The 17,015-nt window shown below is 41.9% G+C and overlaps 1 protein-coding gene across 3 annotated transcripts in view; it reads left to right on the plus strand.

Moving 5' to 3' along the window:
• The first annotated feature begins 2,168 nt into the window (after positions 1 to 2,168).
• The window catches only part of CREM (cAMP responsive element modulator), a 41,247-nt gene continuing 26,400 nt past the window's right edge, over positions 2,169 to 17,015 (plus strand). For 2 of the 3 annotated variants that reach the window (XM_089533498.1, XM_089533497.1), the window contains exons 1-3: positions 10,666 to 10,724; positions 12,714 to 12,837; positions 16,488 to 16,634. In XM_089533498.1, the coding sequence (XP_089389624.1) occupies positions 10,681 to 10,724; positions 12,714 to 12,837; positions 16,488 to 16,634 (315 nt within the window). In that variant the 5' untranslated portion in view covers positions 10,666 to 10,680. Of the gene's footprint in view, positions 2,406 to 10,665; positions 10,725 to 12,713; positions 12,838 to 16,487; positions 16,635 to 17,015 lie in introns of those variants that run through there. The other variant, XM_089533499.1, reaches the window with a different exon arrangement.

Raw genomic sequence — 17,015 nt, forward strand, 5'->3', positions numbered from 1 at the left:
AGTCCCAACACAGAGTTCAGTAGAGTTTGTCACTAGAAATCCAGAGGGACGCGGCACTATGTGATAAATAAGTGGATTTTGGTTTGCAGTTTGGGCACTCGGTCTCTAAAAGGTTCTCCATCACTGCACTAAGTGGTGTAATCCATTCCTATAGTGTCCTCTACCTGAAACAAATGCATTATTCCTTATTCGCCTTTTGCAATCCAGGGGATTGGAAGCTTAGGTGGACAGCACATATATCTGTGGGACCAAAGACAAAATGTAGATCAACGGCTAAACTTAATTGAACAGGCTGCTGAATCCTATGCTTTAAGATAGCATTCCCTAACCTAGCAGTTTCCCGAAGCACTGGACTACACTTCTCAGCATCCCAAGCTGTCAGATTGAGATTTGGAGTTCTTTGTTGTGTGCGTTCAGCTCACTTTGAATTTATGGTGATCCTGAGGTGAACCTATCCTAGGGCATTCCTAGACCTAGAAAGTACCAGATTTAGCAAGGCAACTAAAGTGGTCCCTCCAAATTTGCTGGGATTAGGAGTGAAGGAAACCTGTGAATGGGGAAAAAACCCACAAATTAAAAAAACAACAACACTTTTTACTTCATACTTCTAGGAATCTCCAGGTCCTCCTCCAGTGTAACACTGGTCAACATCTGCAAGAAGTTCATTATAGAGTGATGATGGAGGACCTACAAAAGTGTTTTCTCTAGGAACGTCTAAGTTCTCCAGCACCAACTCTGTGGTCAACTTCCAGCAAAATTGTGCTGGAAGACTGAGAGATTCCTAGAGAGAACATATAAATCAGCAAAAGTCAAACCCACAAATGCAGAAGGACAAGTGTGCAAAAATGCTGCTTTTAAAGGAGCCGAAACAAAAGTGCCGCTAGAGGGCAACAGTGGCAGCAACCGTGTCATTCTCAGTAAATCCCATGGCTTCTTTTAAAGAATTAACCATGAGCACAGAAAAGCATGTTCCTCAAAACATTAGTACTGCCAAATTAGTGTCCATTCCTTAAACAATCCACTGTTTAAAATGTGAAAGAACGATGTGCCTATTCTATTTGGGGAGGGTAATCTCTCCCAGGACTCATGGCAGTTTTGCTTCTCCAGCCCACAATCGATGTCTGCCAGACATTTACCACAAGAGTTGCACTGGAGGACCTGGAGATTCCCAGAGAGCTGTTCTCTTAAGTTAAAATAGTGGGGTTTTAATTTGGGTTTTCTTCTTCTTCTTCTTCACACTTTACTTGCCAAACGCTATTGTTATTGTGAAGGTGAAGGCTTTCACGGCCAGAATCCATAGATTTTTGTGGGGTTTCCAGGCTATGTGGGTGGTTTGGTTGCCAAAATTTGTTTACTCTGCCATCTGTCGGGGATGCCTTGATTTGGATTTCCTGCATGGCAGAATGGGGTTGGACTGGACGGCCCTTGCGGTCTCTTCCATGCCATGATACTCTAAATGGTTTCTTCTTTCCTGAAATCAAGACCCAGCCAATCCAAATGAAAGCCACCCAGGGCGAGGGGATCATGAATGAAATAGATGCCCTGCAAAGGCCTTCCCTTTCAACAACAGAACAATACACAGATTAACATGGAAATCACTTTCTCTCGGCCAAGGGTCACACAGTATATATATAGACACACACACACACAGATATACAGAGGTATACACACTCGTGTGCATGTATGTGTATATATACACACAGATATATATACACACATACTGTAAGTGTGTATATATGCATATATACACAGAGTGTGAGCCTTGTCTGAGAGGAAGCGATTTTGGGTTGCTTTGCTGAATAGCAAGGCCTCAGGGTTTCTAGCTCCGTCCATATATCTATAGACAAAGGCGCCCATTCACTCCCATGCCATGCCGGCATTCTCTAAGAAGCAGCCAGGCAGCCACAGAACAAACTCTTCTTGCGGAAGAGGGCCGCAGTCTGGAGCCCGCAAAAGGCAACCAAAACTAAAAGCGATTCCTTCCTTGCTGCCGTCGCTGTTCCTCCTCCTCTTGGCCCTGCTCCCCCTCCCACCCCGCGCGCTGGACGCTCAGCCAATCAGGAGCCGGCGCCGGCGGTTAGCGCGAGCCCCAGCCGTTGGGGCCTTGGCCAGCAGCCAATGGGCGTCGGCCTCCAGCGATGGCGGTGGAAGGAGGAGAGGCGAAGGGAGAGGAGGGAGGCGGAGCTTCGCGCGCGAGCCGTGGCCACGCCCCCTCGCCAGGTGTGAGCGAGAGCGAGGGAAGGAGAGAGAGGGGGGGGAGTCGGCGTCTGCTGCGGCGTCGGCCGCCATTTCCTGAGCGCCCCCCGCGGTGACGGCGCGGCGGCATCAGCGCTGACGTGGGGGCGACGCGCGGCCTGGCCCGGCCCAATCCCCTCTTCCCTGTGACGGGGGCGCCACGTACGAGGGTGAGTCGCAGGAGGGGGCGGGGACACAGGCGCAAGGCAGGCAGCGCCAGCCCTCCTCCTGGCTTGCTGGCTGGCTTGCTTGGGGGCCGTTGCCCAGGAGGAGGAGGAGGAGCAGCGCCGAAGCTGAAGGGACGCAGAGGAGCAGCACGCTTTGGCCCCGCTTAAGCTCTGGCTCTGGCTCTAAAGCTACGGAATTCTGGGAGTTGGAGTTTGTTGTGGGGCCCGGAGCGGAGCAAACACAACAGACTCCCAACTCCCAGAATTCCATAGCCTTGAGCCAGAAAAAGAGTCAAAGCGGGACCAAACCGGGTTATTTCTCTAGTGTGGATGCAGCCTGCAAGTCCTTTCCAACTTTTTCTCGACAGGAAATGGGTTCCTTTTCCCTGGCAGCCCCCCCTCTGAGGCTGAGAGAGTGTGACGACTTACCCCAAAGCACACTGTATGTGCGTATAAGTATGCGTACACACACACACATACATACGCACACACTGTATACCATGTGTGTGTGTGTTTATATGTGTATGTATATACACAGATACATACATGCTCACACTGTAGACTGTGTGTGTGTATGTGTGTGTATATATGTATATATATACACGTGTCTATGTATGTATGTGCATGTATGTATATGTATATAGGCAGATGCGCACACTATGTTTGCATGTACATGTGTGTGTGTGTGTATATATATATATGCACACATACTGTACATGTATGTATATGTATATACACAGATACCTACACACTCTGTATACTATATGTAGGTGTGTATTTATGTGTGTGTGTGTGTATGAACACCAGCCTCTTAGGCTGAGAGAGTGTGACAACTTGCCCCAAGGCCACCCAGTGGTTTTCAGGCCCAAGCTGGGAATTGAACCCTGGTCTCCAAACCCTTGTTAGTCCAACACTCAAACCCTATCATTATCGAAAGTGCATTTGGTGTGGCAGTTTGTTGCATTTGTTGTTGTTGTTGTTGCGGTGGTGTGCTTCCAGGTCATTTCCAGCTTAGGGAGGCCCTAAGGAGACTTCCATCTCAGCCGTGAAACCCATTGGGTGCCTTTGGGAAGTCACATGCTCTCAGCCTCAGGGGGAAGGAAGTGTTGAACCTCCCCAGGACAAATCTTTCCAAGAAAGCACCAGGATAGGTTTGCCTCCATGGCACATAACAACAACAAAGCAGACCTATCATGGGGTTCTCTTGGCAAGATTTGTTCACAGGGGTTTTTCACTTTATCTGAGGCTGAGAGAGTGTGACATGCCTAAATCAGAAACAACTTGAAGGCACACAACAACAAAGACAGGCCTATTATGAGCTTCTCTTGGCAAGATTTGTTCAGAGGGAGTTTACCTTTGCATTCCTCTGAGGCTGAGAGAGTGTGACATGCCTAAGGTCACCCAATAGGTTCCCATGGATGAGCAGAGATCTGAACCCTAGTCTCCAGAGTCATAGTCCGACACTGAAACCATTGCACCATGCTGGCTCCTTGGAAGGCAGGCTGGCCAGAGGTAAATAAGACCCAAAGGAAAAGTCCTTTCACCTATGCCAGAACCTTTTTGTATCCCAGCTGGTGGGAAATCCAGAGTGCCCCTGCACATATGCAGAGTGGCATCCCTTTCCTCCCTCTCCTTCATTGCTCAAAGGCAGAGAGTCTGGAAAATCAGTGTGCAAATGGATCTTGTAGCACCTTTTGAGACTGACTGAAAGGAAAGACGCTGTAGTATGAGTTTTCCTAGACTTGGTCTGCTTCTTCAGATGCATGAGGAGGAACTAGGCTCCTTTGCGGTCGGGACTTCTGGTTCAGGGTGATCAGATGTCATAATAACTGCAAAGGAGGACAAAATGGAGGACAATTTGAAATTCCTTCTGGACAGACTGTTGAAATATATGACATGTCTTGGAAAATGAGGGTGTCTGGTGACCCTGGATGTGGTATAAGAAAATATTAATTGCAAGTACCGGTTGAAGCATAGCCATGTTAGTCAGGAAAATCAATATGCAAAGGGATCTTATGGCACCTTTGAGGCTATCTGGAAAATAGCAGGTGGCCAGCATGGCATAGTGGTTTGAGTTTTGGACTCTGACTCTGGAGACCAGGCTTCAATTCCCAGCTTGGCCATGAAACCCAATGGGTGACCTTGGGCACGTCACATTCTCTCAGCTTCATGTGAAAGCGGTGGCAAACCTCCTTGGAACAAAACTTGCCAAGAAAACCCCATGATTGTCTCACCATAAGCTGGACTTGACTTGAAGGCACACAGCAACAAAGCATGAGCTTTCCTAGACTTGAGCCTAGACAGATGCATGAGGAAGTAGGCTCAAATCTAGGAAAGCTCATGTTGTTGTTGTTGTTAGTTGCCCTCCAGTCAGCCTTGACTCTTGTGGATGAGAGAGCTCCAAGGCCCTCTATCTTCAACCTAGCCTCTACCTTTCCTTTCATTATTGTCTTTTTCTGTTGTGTCATTCCTTTGCCTGACGTATGACAGCCTCAGTTTAATCATCTTGTCTTCCTGGTGAATTCATAGGTGTATTTAGGCTTGATCTTTTCAATGACCCATTTGTTTGCCCACAGTGTTCTCAGCAGTTCATGCTACTAGCTTCTTTCTTTCATTTAGTCTCAAAGGTGCTGCAAGATCCTTTTGCATGCTCATTTGTTATTGTTGTTAACTGTCCCCAAATTGACCTGTACTCATGTACCCTGTGGGTGAGACATCTCCAAGACCCCCTCTCCTCCATTGCTCTGCTCAGATCCTGCAAGCTCTCTGTTTGAGTCCATCTATCTTCCATGTGGTCTTTCTCTCTACTGTCTTGCACTTTTCCTAGCATTATTGTCTTTTCTCATGAGCCATGCCTTTTCACGAAGTGACCAAAGTACCAGCCTGTTTGATCATCTTGGATTCCAGGGAGAGATCAGTCTTGATCTGTTCTAGAACCTCTTTGTCTTCTTGGCCATCCATGCTATTCTCAGCATGCTTCTCCAGCACCACATCTCAGATGAGTTTATTTTATTTCTCTTGGCTTTCTTCAGTGTCCAGCTCTCACATCTGTACATGGTGATGGGGAATACTATAGCTTGTACAATCCTCACTTTAGTGTCCAGAGTTACATCTTTACACTTTAGGATCCTGTCCAGTTCCTTCATAGCTGCCCTTCCCATTCCTAATCTTCTAATTTCTTGGCTGCAGTCTCTGTTTTGATCAATATCTGAGCCAAGGTATTATTATTATTCACTAGCATGGCCAATAATGATAGGTTCTGGTGGCTGAAGTCCAAAACATCTGAAAGGCCAAAAGTCGAGAAGCACTGCTTTGTAGGCAGGGTTTTATTTTATTTTTTTAAAAAAGCAGCAACACTAGCAGTAAAACATAGTAGAATTCAAAGATATAGCTGTCTTAGTCTGCGGATTCAGTATGTAGAGAGATCTTGTAGCACCTTTGAGACTAACTGTAAAACACGGTGTGATTGTACACGTCTTTACTCAGTATGTTTTTATCCTGGTTAATAGGGAAGTGTTTCTTAGGCTGTTGTCACACTGCAGCAATAATGCAGTTTGACACCACTTTAACTGAAATGACTCCATTCTATGGAATTCTGGGATTTGTAGTTTTGTGAGATATTCAGTTTTTCCTGTCAGGGAGCTTTGGGTCCTCACCAGATGTCTAATTAACAATATGTGAGCCACTCTGATAGCCTTTTGGCTGAAGAACGGGGTATAAATAAATATTATACAGTGGACCCTTGTTATCCGCTGGGGTTTGGTTCCAAGATCCCCCTTGTATAACAAAATCCATGGATGCTCAAGTCCCATTAAATATAATGACATTGCAAAATGGTGTCCCTTATAAAAAATGGAAAATCAAGGTTTGATATTTGAAATCTATACTTTTTTTTTAAAAAAAAATTCAAACTGTAGATACTTGAATCCGTATCTAAAAACTCCGTGTATAAGAAAGGCAGACTGTATTGTTATAAACTACAGATCCTAGAATCCCATGACATTGAGCAACACAAGTTAGTGGTGTCACATTGCTTTATTTCCTCAGTGTGGCAGCAGCCTTAGTTAGGTTTTGCAGACCTGTTCTGTATCATTACTTGGAGCAAGTCCCACTGTAGTCAGTAGTACTTGCTCTCAGGGAGGTATCAGTAGCACCGGTAGGCTAGTGGAAAATTATCTCCATGCAGAAGTACATCTGAATAAGTTATAGGGAATAAAACTTGCTTTGTAATGCAAAAAGGGAGTATATGGCCCTTCAGATGTTGCCGGACTGTACTCTTGTTATCTCACGATTGGCTGTGCTAGTTAAAGTTAATGAAAGTCTATCTCCAAAGGCTACACATTCCTGACCCATCTGGCGCTTAACTGATAAGGGTTACTCCTTGCTTGCTCTTTTTTTATTTTGTTTTGTTTTGTTATTATACTCTGATGTTTTCATTGCCTTGTTATCAGGGAAATTCCTCTTTGCTTCTGGGTTTGGGGCTTTTGAGGGTGGCCAAAAACTTTAAAAGAGGTCAGAAAGGGCAAAAGTAAGGGAACTGATACATTGGCAAGGAGTGAATGGGGCAGGCAGTTTAATAGTAGCATGCTTGGTTGTTTGCTGTGAGTAACATTGAGTGGAATTGGAAATAAAACAAAGGGAAGTCCATTGTAATCAGAGGCAAGAGTTTTGGATTTGGATCCTGTTGAATGTGTTCTGTCTATGCTTCTGCTAAGACCTTGTTGTCTGACTTTGAGTAAAGCCTCGATTTGAAAAGGAAAATAAAGTAATAAAATGTTTTATCATTCTTTCTTTGTAATACACAGACTGTGAAATGCTGTTCAAACTACTGTAAAATTATAAAAGGATGAGCTTAGAAAGTATAATAATTGCTAATATCAGTTAGAGAGAGGTTTTGTGTATGGAGGGGGTAGGAGAAAATGCCTTATTGCAGTACTTTTCAGAAACTTATTTTTAGCTGTTTGAGGTGATGTGGCTTTTAGAGGTGAGGTCCCAGTAGGTTTGGAGGGGACAGTTTGCTGCTCCAGGGACCATTGAGGCTCCATGAACAGTGGGGGAAAAAAACAGAACCCAGAAATGAAAGACATTTGATAAACTGGCATTGTTGTATATAAAAAAGTTCCTGGAGCAGCAGTTCACCTCTCCTTTTTAAAAATAAAAAAATAGAAAAAGGGGTGTCCAGGGGAATGGGGCACAGAGCTGCCTGAGGGCTGCCTGTTTTCCCAGGGCCCCACTTTGCCCTCTTCTGTTGTAAATGTTGCACAATACATGATAAGTTAATTCTTTTGTTTAACTAATGAGTTAAACACTTTGCAACAGATCCTGAAGAAAATGCAAGGAACTGAAGGCACCATGTTCCAAACAAGGCTGAGGAAGGAAAGGTCTGCAAGAAATCATTAGGTGATCTTGAAGTGAAAAACAAGTTTCTGTTAGAAATGAATGATCAGACTGTAGGGTATAATAGCAAAGGCCAAAAAGGAAGGGCAAGATCAGATACAAAGGAGCTTTCTAATCAATCTAGGCCAAAAACACACTGCAGAAATAATCCAGTTTGAGACTGCTTTAACTAGGGCTAGGAATTCCTGGAAACTGTAGTTTTGTGAGACAGCTAGCCTTCTCTGTCAGAGAGCTCTGGTGCCACAGTAAACTTCAATTCCCAAGATTCCCTAGCACTGAGCCAGAGCAGTCAAAGCGGTCTCAAACTGGATTATTTCTGCAGTGTTGTTTTGGACCCTAGTCTTTTGCCCTGCTTTCTCTTTTGCTGTTTTAAACACTTGTGTAAGAGTGCATGGAGCCACTTTGTATCCTGTGAGCCATGTCTTATCCTTGTGGACAGTGTATACAAAGTTTTTGTTTCTGTTTCCTTGAATGTATCTTTTTCCTGTAATAACCTTGGGTTTCACAGTGCCTCTTTCTTCACAGTACTGTTAAAATAAGAAAGTTTAGTAGTCCGTTGTTTGTGCAGAATAAGAAAGAGAGAGAAAATTAGACTAATCTACTCAAGATAATGTTACAAAACTGGAAGCAAGATTTGAGGTTATATAACTCTTCTTGAAGTATAGTTTTATTGCTGTTATTTATAGAGCACTAGCAATTGGTTCATAGAAATCACAGGGCAAACGATCCCCTTCAACTTTAATGACAAGGAATAGGGAGCAGAGAGGCACGGAAGAAACGTCAATGTCATGTTACAATGGGGATTTTCAGTGGATTAGCCATGTTAGCTTGTTCCATCAAAGCAACAAAGAGTTTTGTGGCATCATAAGGCTACGATTTGTTTAAATACTAAATCTGTCAGGGCTGGTTTTCGTGCTGGGATCAAGATCAGATTATGTCGCAGCACTTAGCACAGCAGCCAAAAAGTATTTGGGAGCACATAAAAGTAAGAATTTGGATTCTTTATCCTAAAAGTATGCACTGACACATGAAAGGTAGTTTGGTCCTTTTCTTAATCATTATTGTACAGATAAAAGTAATAGCAATTCATTGCTACTTACCTCCAGTGTATCAGCGTGTAAGACATGCTTTTTGGGTTGATTTTAAAGCTCAGTCTAAAAAATGTAAAAGTGCTTCTAATAAACACTACTGTGTAAATTACATTAGAGGAGGAATGCATTCTGTTTGAGTAGTTCTGTTGCTTGATATTCATCCCTTTACCACCAAACTCACTGTAGTAGAGAAAACTTTTCACTGCAGTGCAAAAATTTATATTTGACATTGGTATTTTCACACTTTAAATATTTCATGGGCTACCTTGCAGCTCCAATACCTGTGAAGGAGTGACACGTAGATGACTATAACAATGTGAATATGAAATGCAGAGTTCAAAAATGCAGCAATTTTGGATGGGTATTTCAGCATTTCATAGCCATTAGCTGTTAGTCTGCTTCAGAAAAATAATGAGGGAATCTAGTAGCACCTTTGGGACTAATGTTAGCATGAGCTTTCATGGATTTCAGATGTACTGTTTAGACGTACTGTTGGAGTACAGCATTAACAACACTGACATTTAAATAATTTCACAATTGTGGGACGTTTTCTGAGGAAAATCCATGTTACATGGGTAACTAATGAAATACATGCTGTGTACCAAGAAGCCATTATCTCTGTTCATAGCCTCTGATTATGTATTGAAATTTGTGAACATATCCCAATTCAGCTTTTTCTTGAATCAGTGAATGATGGAAAGAAACAACTTTTCCCTGTTTGGCCACAGAGACATGAAGAAAAAACTTTGCCCCAGTATTTGTTTGTATCTAAAAACTGAATGTGATTAAATGATTACTTTCCAATTTACCAAAAAAAAAAATAAATGCTGTAAATGTAATTAAACTTTTGCTTATGGTGTAACTGGCTCACCCCTGTGCATTTTCACTGTTTAATTATGCAGCTGCATTCATTATTAAATATTACGTCCCCATTCTGGTTAGTGGGGTGTCTCCCTCTTTTTCCTTCTTTTCCCTTATGTGGGTTTTCTTCTCAAAAATAAAGGTTCATTTTCCAAGTCTGAGGCTGCTCTTCTTTGTGTTACACTCTTGCATTGTGATGGGTGAGTGTTTCTTTTGATGCCCTGAGTCCACATGTGGTGACAGTGAAGCCCTATAGCAAATACAACATGTCAGTTGAACATGTGTTCTGCAATATGTACCAGAATGGCCTGCCATTCTTGACAGCAGAAGAGCATTGTTCAGACACAAAGACAGAGTTTGCTATAGAAAATTGAACAACTATTGTGGTGCATCTGCACTGCAGAAATAACCCTGGCTGATACCACTTTAACTGCCATGGCTCAATGCTGTGGGATTCTGGGAATGTTACCACAACAAACTACCATTCCCAGAATTCCATAGCATTGAGCCATAGCAATTAAAGTGGTGTCAACCAGGATTATTTCTGTAGTGCGGATGCAGTCTGTGAGTCTGAGGCCTCATGAATTAACCTTATACCTGGGTGCACCAAGTCACAAAACCTTGTACTGCAACAAATATATTTAGAAGCATAGCTAAAATTCTTTTATACTTTTTTCATGACTTGAAGTGTTCCATAACACTTATCAAGTCTTCTGTGTGTGATCAAACAAAATCCTTTTTTTCTCAGTGCCACAATATTTCTGCATGATTTTCAAGTAAACCTTGTGTACTGTGTTTGTAACATGGTGAGTGTTAGTTGTCATGGCAGTAGCTGTGACATCACAAGTGGAACATAACTCCACTGCAAGGTTCAGTAGAAGGAAGCTTGGCCTGGAGAAGAAAGAAGTCTCCTTTTCAAAACAATCATAATGAGCAAGTGTGGCAAAAAACAGCATGCAAGAATTAACATAAGGTAGCCATTGTAGATTTAGTGATTGTTAAAACATTTCTGTACTTACAGGCATGTCTCGTTTTAACAGGAATAACTCATAAATTGAAAAAGTAACCAAGCACATGCATGGTGGGCAGGAGACAGGAAATGTATGTAATAAAAGAGCTCTTGCGCTCAGTTTGATTCAATTCAACAAATAAGATTTACATTTAAAATTAGGCTGTAATGTGTATTCATTACTTGGGAGACAGGAGATTTTTCTGGGAGAGGCAGAATAATTCGTGGTAACTAGTGTATGGAAGATTTCTCCATGCAGGGATGCAGGTGTCCCAAAGATATTTAAACTACCACTATAATGAGATCCATCTTCATATAGCCACACTTCTTAAACGCAGACTGGGTCACTCACTGATAAAGTTTCCTTTGTTGGTGGTGTGAGGATTGTGTGGGCCACATCTGACTGGAGGATACTCTGTAGCTCCTGGACCCTCCAAGCCCTTCTGTTCAGATATTTTGGAGAGTACAGTTTTGTGTTCCAGGGCACAACACTGTGAAGCTCCAGAAAATAAACCAAAGAAACTGGAACATTGCTTCTTGTTTCCCCAAATGGCAATGCAGCCTTTATAGAGTGAGAAGGGTCAGAAATGGCCCTTTGACCCTTTACATGTGGCCACTGCTGCTGGATTAGGCTGAGGATAGTGATATGGTTGCTACAGCTTTTTTGCAGACATGAAAATAATCCGTAAATACAATTATAATACTAATCTGTATATGAATAGCCATATAGCTGCAACACTGCCTCATAGAAGTATAAATGAAGTTATCGCTTAATGATTGGGTTTGTGTAACTTAATATTCAGATAACAGTGTGTGGCAATGTTCTACAGTATGATTAAAAACAAGATGGGCTACATTAGTAGGGACAGTGTAATGCAGTGCTTAACTGAAAAGGTCTGGCATGCATTAGGAGCTCTGATTAATTTATTGGACGAACTAAGATCGAGATTTCCTAAGTGTTATGAATTTGAGTCTCTTTGTCCCAGTTCCAGCTGCTTAAGATTTTTTTTTTCTTAGTAGTGTATCATGGATCATAGCAAACTTCAAATCAGTGGAGTGAATAGGCTTCTGTATAAAGTGAATGTCTGTATTTTTAGAAATGTGTTACAGAATCTGTTGGTTCTGTCTATACAGCTACCACAGAAGAGAGAGGTTTTGCTCACAGCTAGAAAGAACACAGTAACACAGAAACAGTTCATGGTTGCGAGGGGGAAAGGCCAATTTTCCATATGTAGGGTGTGTTTGGATACTTTTAATATTGGTTTCCTTTGTCACCTTGATACTATAATATCCCAATATCCTAATTTTGCAGAATGTCATGGGGTACATTCTTCAGATAGTAATCATGGTGGCTTTCATAAACAACTTTCATCCCAAGATATCACATCCTGGATTATAGTACTTAAATATCCCACTGCGTATTTATGTGCCTTTAAGTTACCTGTTGACATTTAGTGGCTCCATGAATTTCCTAGGGTTTTCTTAGACAAGGAATACTCAAGAGTTTGCTTGTGCCTTCCTCTGAAATATAGCTTATAGCACCTGGTATTCGTTGGTGGTCTCCCATCCAAGTACTAACTAGAGATGACCCTGTTAAGCTTCCCAGATAGCATGGGATCTGGTGCCTTTGGGGTATATAGCCTCTCAATATCTCACTACTTGAGCTGAAGTGGATATGTCTTACTCTGAGCCCTGAAAAATGTTTCCTCTTGACAAAATGGTATCTCAGGAAAGATGCAAGTTGGGTTTTCAGCTGATGGTGATTATATTGAAACTTTTTATGGATCTATAAGATTGGAACTACTGTGGCATTTTAGTCTCTGCAGCAAAATTTTAGACAGGAGAAATAAAGAGTTGAAGTAATAACGATATAATTGTTTTTATATAGTTTTTTCTATCCTCACTTGTTTCTTCTTTGTCTCTTTCTCTCCTGTTATTCTCTCTTATTTTTAGACAAATGACCATGGAAACAGGTGAATCACAACAAGATGGCAGTGCAGCAGACTCTGTTGCCGAAAGTGATTCTGCTAATATACAGTCTCCACCTAGCCAAAATCAAATCTCCACTATAGCTCAGGTAATTTTAAATGTTCTGTTTATTTGAAAGCCCCTGCCTAACAAGTTATTGCAGATAATACAAGTTCTGCTTGCAGGTTTGCAGTACACCAGCTGGAATGGTTTAATGGAGCAAGTATTGATAGACCATAGAATCATCACCATGTAATTCACTAATAGATCTACAGATATTGTTCAGGTGCAGTAGGATAATTTGGTGTACACTTCCAAGAGCTGTTTGGAAGATAAGGTGGGAAGACTTAAAAGAAACAATGTAAAGGTGCCTTACTCTAGAGGATCAAAAGTCTTGTGTTGCGTCAGGAATTTGAAATTGAAATTGAAAATGGCAAGACTCTCCTTAAGAATATTCATTTTAAAGTTAGAGCTCAAACCCCAAGTAGGTTTGACAGCTTTTCTTGGATTTTTTAAATTAAACTTTTGGATTACACCAGCCTTCCAAGACCCAGTAGTCTCTTTCTCTAATTCAAAGGAAAGACTTACTTTTCTGTATAAGATTTTATTGTGCAGAAGCATTCATTTATAAGCAGGCAGCACAAACCCCAGTTTGAGATCCACTCATTGCTTTTCTTTTTCCTTGTGACATCTTGGGTCCTTAGTATAATGTACAGGCTAAGCACAAGTTGAGAGTCATGAAGAAGACGCAGTTAAAACTCGCCTGTGAACAAGTCTAGAAAGAATTAAGCAAGCTGCTCTTAGTTTCAGTCCCAAGCTAACAATATGAAGGTAATGATATTCTGACAGATAATGTACAGAGAACATTTAAAAATGGATATATTAAAGTTTTTAGGACACAGTTTGAATTCCCTCAATCTGCTGATCCAACCCAAAGTATGGCAGATAGTCAGGGGAAGGCAACATGATTTTGATGTAACATGAAAATACACAACTCACTAGAAAAGACAATAAATCTTGGTAAGGTAAAAGGTATTGGGAAAAGAGGAACAAACCACATTCAAGATAGATAGACTAAACTGAGGAAGCCACAGCCCTGAATTTGCAAGACCTGAGCAGGGCCTTTGGTGATAGGATGACTTGGAGGTCTCTTGTTCATGGAGTTGCCATAAGCTGAAATTGACCTGATTACAGTTAACAACAAGGAATTGTGTAGCACACTAGATGCTGTTGAACTGCAACTCCCAGCAGCTATAGCTGGAATAGTCAGTGCTGAGGGATGTTGGAAGTTGCAGTTTGACAGCATCTGGAGGGCTGCATGTTTTCCATCGATGTATTCAAAAGTTTTTGAGCATTGTGTGTGCACATATATACATGACTTAGAAAAGATTCCTTTGGGGGGCGGGGACTGGCCTCTGGAGTCACCAAGGCTCCCCATCCTCTTTATAAAGGCCTGTTACAGACTGCCAAAATAAAGCTGCTTCGAGTCTCTTTGGAGGTATGCTATTTAAATGATGCATGGGTCCTAAGAGTCCGGAGGTCGCACCAAAGCCACACTACATTCCTAAGCACTGTAGTGAAGCTTTGGTGCAGCTTCCAGATTCTTAGGACCCATGCATCATTTAAATAGCATACCTCCAAAGAGACTCGAAGCAGCTTTATTTTGGCAGTCTGTAACAGGCCAAAGTGTATCAAGTCTGTACCCTGTTCTTCTTTTGAACTGTGTGGGACCCAGGCCCAGCCTTGCTGTAAATCATATGGCCCTTAATCCCTCCTTTTTGCCCCCTGAGTCCCCTCCAAAATATTCCCAAAGTCCCTGAGTCCCCCAGTTTTTTTTCTACATGCCAATTATTGGGTCATTATTTGTACCCCATGGTCAAAGCAACATTCACTCACCATCCCTGACACCCCTAACATCCACAAAATAAAACTTTCAAAACTGGCCAAAATCAGTCAGAATGGTTTTTAAAAGTCTGGAAATGAAGTCATGTTCCTTCCAGTGTGGCCTGCGGGGTGTGAAGGGAGAGTTGCTCCCCACACCCTGTGCTGATGCCCAATACCTGCTCTAATATGTGTTATGTATTTACTTAAATTATGTTTTCAATAAACATAGAATACTGAGCATACAGTTGGAGCTGCAGAATACTTGAATGCCTATTTATCTGAAATATACTGTCTAAGAGAGAAGCTGGCTTTCTGTGTGTCTGATAGTTTCCATGCTAAAAAACTGTGTTTCCCTATTTGCTCAAATTGTCCAGCAGGCCGTCTGTTTCCAGTAACAGAGAATTTGTGTAAGCATTCAAATGCCAGGGCTGTAGTTGGTTCTCCTCCTTATTGACGTCAGCATTTCCAGTACTGCTGCTATCTTCTCATGAGTAATTCAGTAAACATTTGAGAATATGAGAATGCTTCAGTAATCTAGGTAATAGAAAAAGGTGCAAGATTTACAATACTGCAGTTTTTCAAATGGGAGGAAGCAAGTGCGTTCCTGAGATATTTTTGATAAGTTCAAATGGTTTCAAAATAAAAAGGTAATCTAAATTCTACAAGAAAGAGGAATGTGTGATTGAAAGAGATGCAAAGTCCCTTGGAGTCAGATTCTAAACTTTCAAATATTACATATAAATTAGGTCAGAGTGCAGTCCAGCTATTGTGTTAATTTGAAAAATGGCCTTTTAGAATGCCTTGCTTTTTAGTATAATGGCTATCTTGGCATCAACATACTTTTCCTCATACCTCACACTTTTGACACATTATGGATGTAACTATTGCCATTGTAATTTAAAAAAACAATTTCTGTGTAAGGAACTGCTTGGAAGGATAATGTATTAGCCATTTGGCTTCAGTGGAGGAAATGTGAATATGTAGGCTGGCCTTTGGTAAGATGCTAGTGTTCTGCCTTCTGTTCTTCTGTACAATGAACATAAGATTTACTTTAGCAATGTATAACAATTACTGTAGCATTAGTTGTGGTAAAGGTAGGCACACTAGTTGTGCTATTGAATCTCCATTCTGTGGCAGGTAATATATCTGCTTTCAGATTCATTTCAACCAAAAAAGCTTTTTCCATTTTGACTGGGGAGAAATCCATGTGCCATTGTTATGTTCTGAATTGAGAAGCGCAAATATGGATGATACCCAGACTAAATTGTCTAAATCAGGGGTAGGCAACCTGCGGCCCGCGGGCCGGATGCGGCCCGGCAAGGCCTTGGGACTGGCCCCAGCCCGGTCCTGCCGCCAATTGCCGCCGGAGCCTTTGGTCTCTCGCGTGAGGATGTGGGGCCTTTAGCCTATCAGGAGGAGGCGGGCAAGGGGGGGCAAGCGGCAGGCAAGGGGGTCAATTGTCTATAGAAGCCTCAGAAACATGCATTTATATTAACATTTTTTAAAAAATCAGCAAATTTTTTCATGTGCCCTCCATTTTTTAAAAAGTGTCCTCCATTTGAAAATTTTGTCCAACATTTGTCCTGGTTTATTTCTTTATTTAATTTTTAAAAATTATTTAATTATTTATTTTTTGGCTTCGGCCCCCGTTGTCTGAGGGACAGCAACCCGGCCCCCAGCTCAAAAAGGTTGCCTACCCCTGGTCTAAATTGTCAATAGATGTGGTGATAAATTTTCACTATATTAGAAAATAGACCTCCGCTGCACTACCAAAAATAACAGCTTACTGTCAAATTGGAGTATTATCTTGCTAGCACTGATATTAAGATGCTTATATTGACTAATGTCTTCATGATATTTTTCTTAATGTAATAGGTTTCTGTGGCCGGATCAACAACAGGAAGGGGATCTCCTTCAGTAACTGTAGTACAATTGCCTTCTGGTCAAACTGTCCATGTACAGGGAGTGATTCAAGCCACCCAGCCTTCAGTTATTCAGTCACCACAGTTGCAATCTGTTCAGGTTAGTAATGTCTCTTTTGTGTGGTTCTGGTTTTGCTTAACCTTCACTTGCCAGCTTAGACATATCATCTTTGTGCAACAGTGGACATGAGAACTTCCTTGTACATAATGGAGTCTATCACACGGAGCTTTTGGGTGGTTTTGTAGCTCAGTTCCAGCTCACTTCCGTTGTGATTGCACTTCCAACGATGCGGTTTCACCTCATAAAGGGACTATTTTATCAGACACCATTGATTTCTATGGGAGCCCCTTGCGAATTGTTTCAGCGGCGTTTCTGAAGTCACCCCTCATTTTGGTAAAAACGGGAAAAAAGTGACTCCAGAGAATTTGCTTCTAGGCTGCCTTTGCACTGTGATTTGTTCTGGTGTGGAAAAGCACTCCG

The sequence above is a fragment of the Sceloporus occidentalis genome, unplaced genomic scaffold (assembly GCF_023333645.1).
Source record: "Sceloporus occidentalis isolate IW3139 unplaced genomic scaffold, rSceOcc1.0.p SCAF_7, whole genome shotgun sequence".
Taxonomy (NCBI): domain Eukaryota; kingdom Metazoa; phylum Chordata; class Lepidosauria; order Squamata; family Phrynosomatidae; genus Sceloporus; species Sceloporus occidentalis.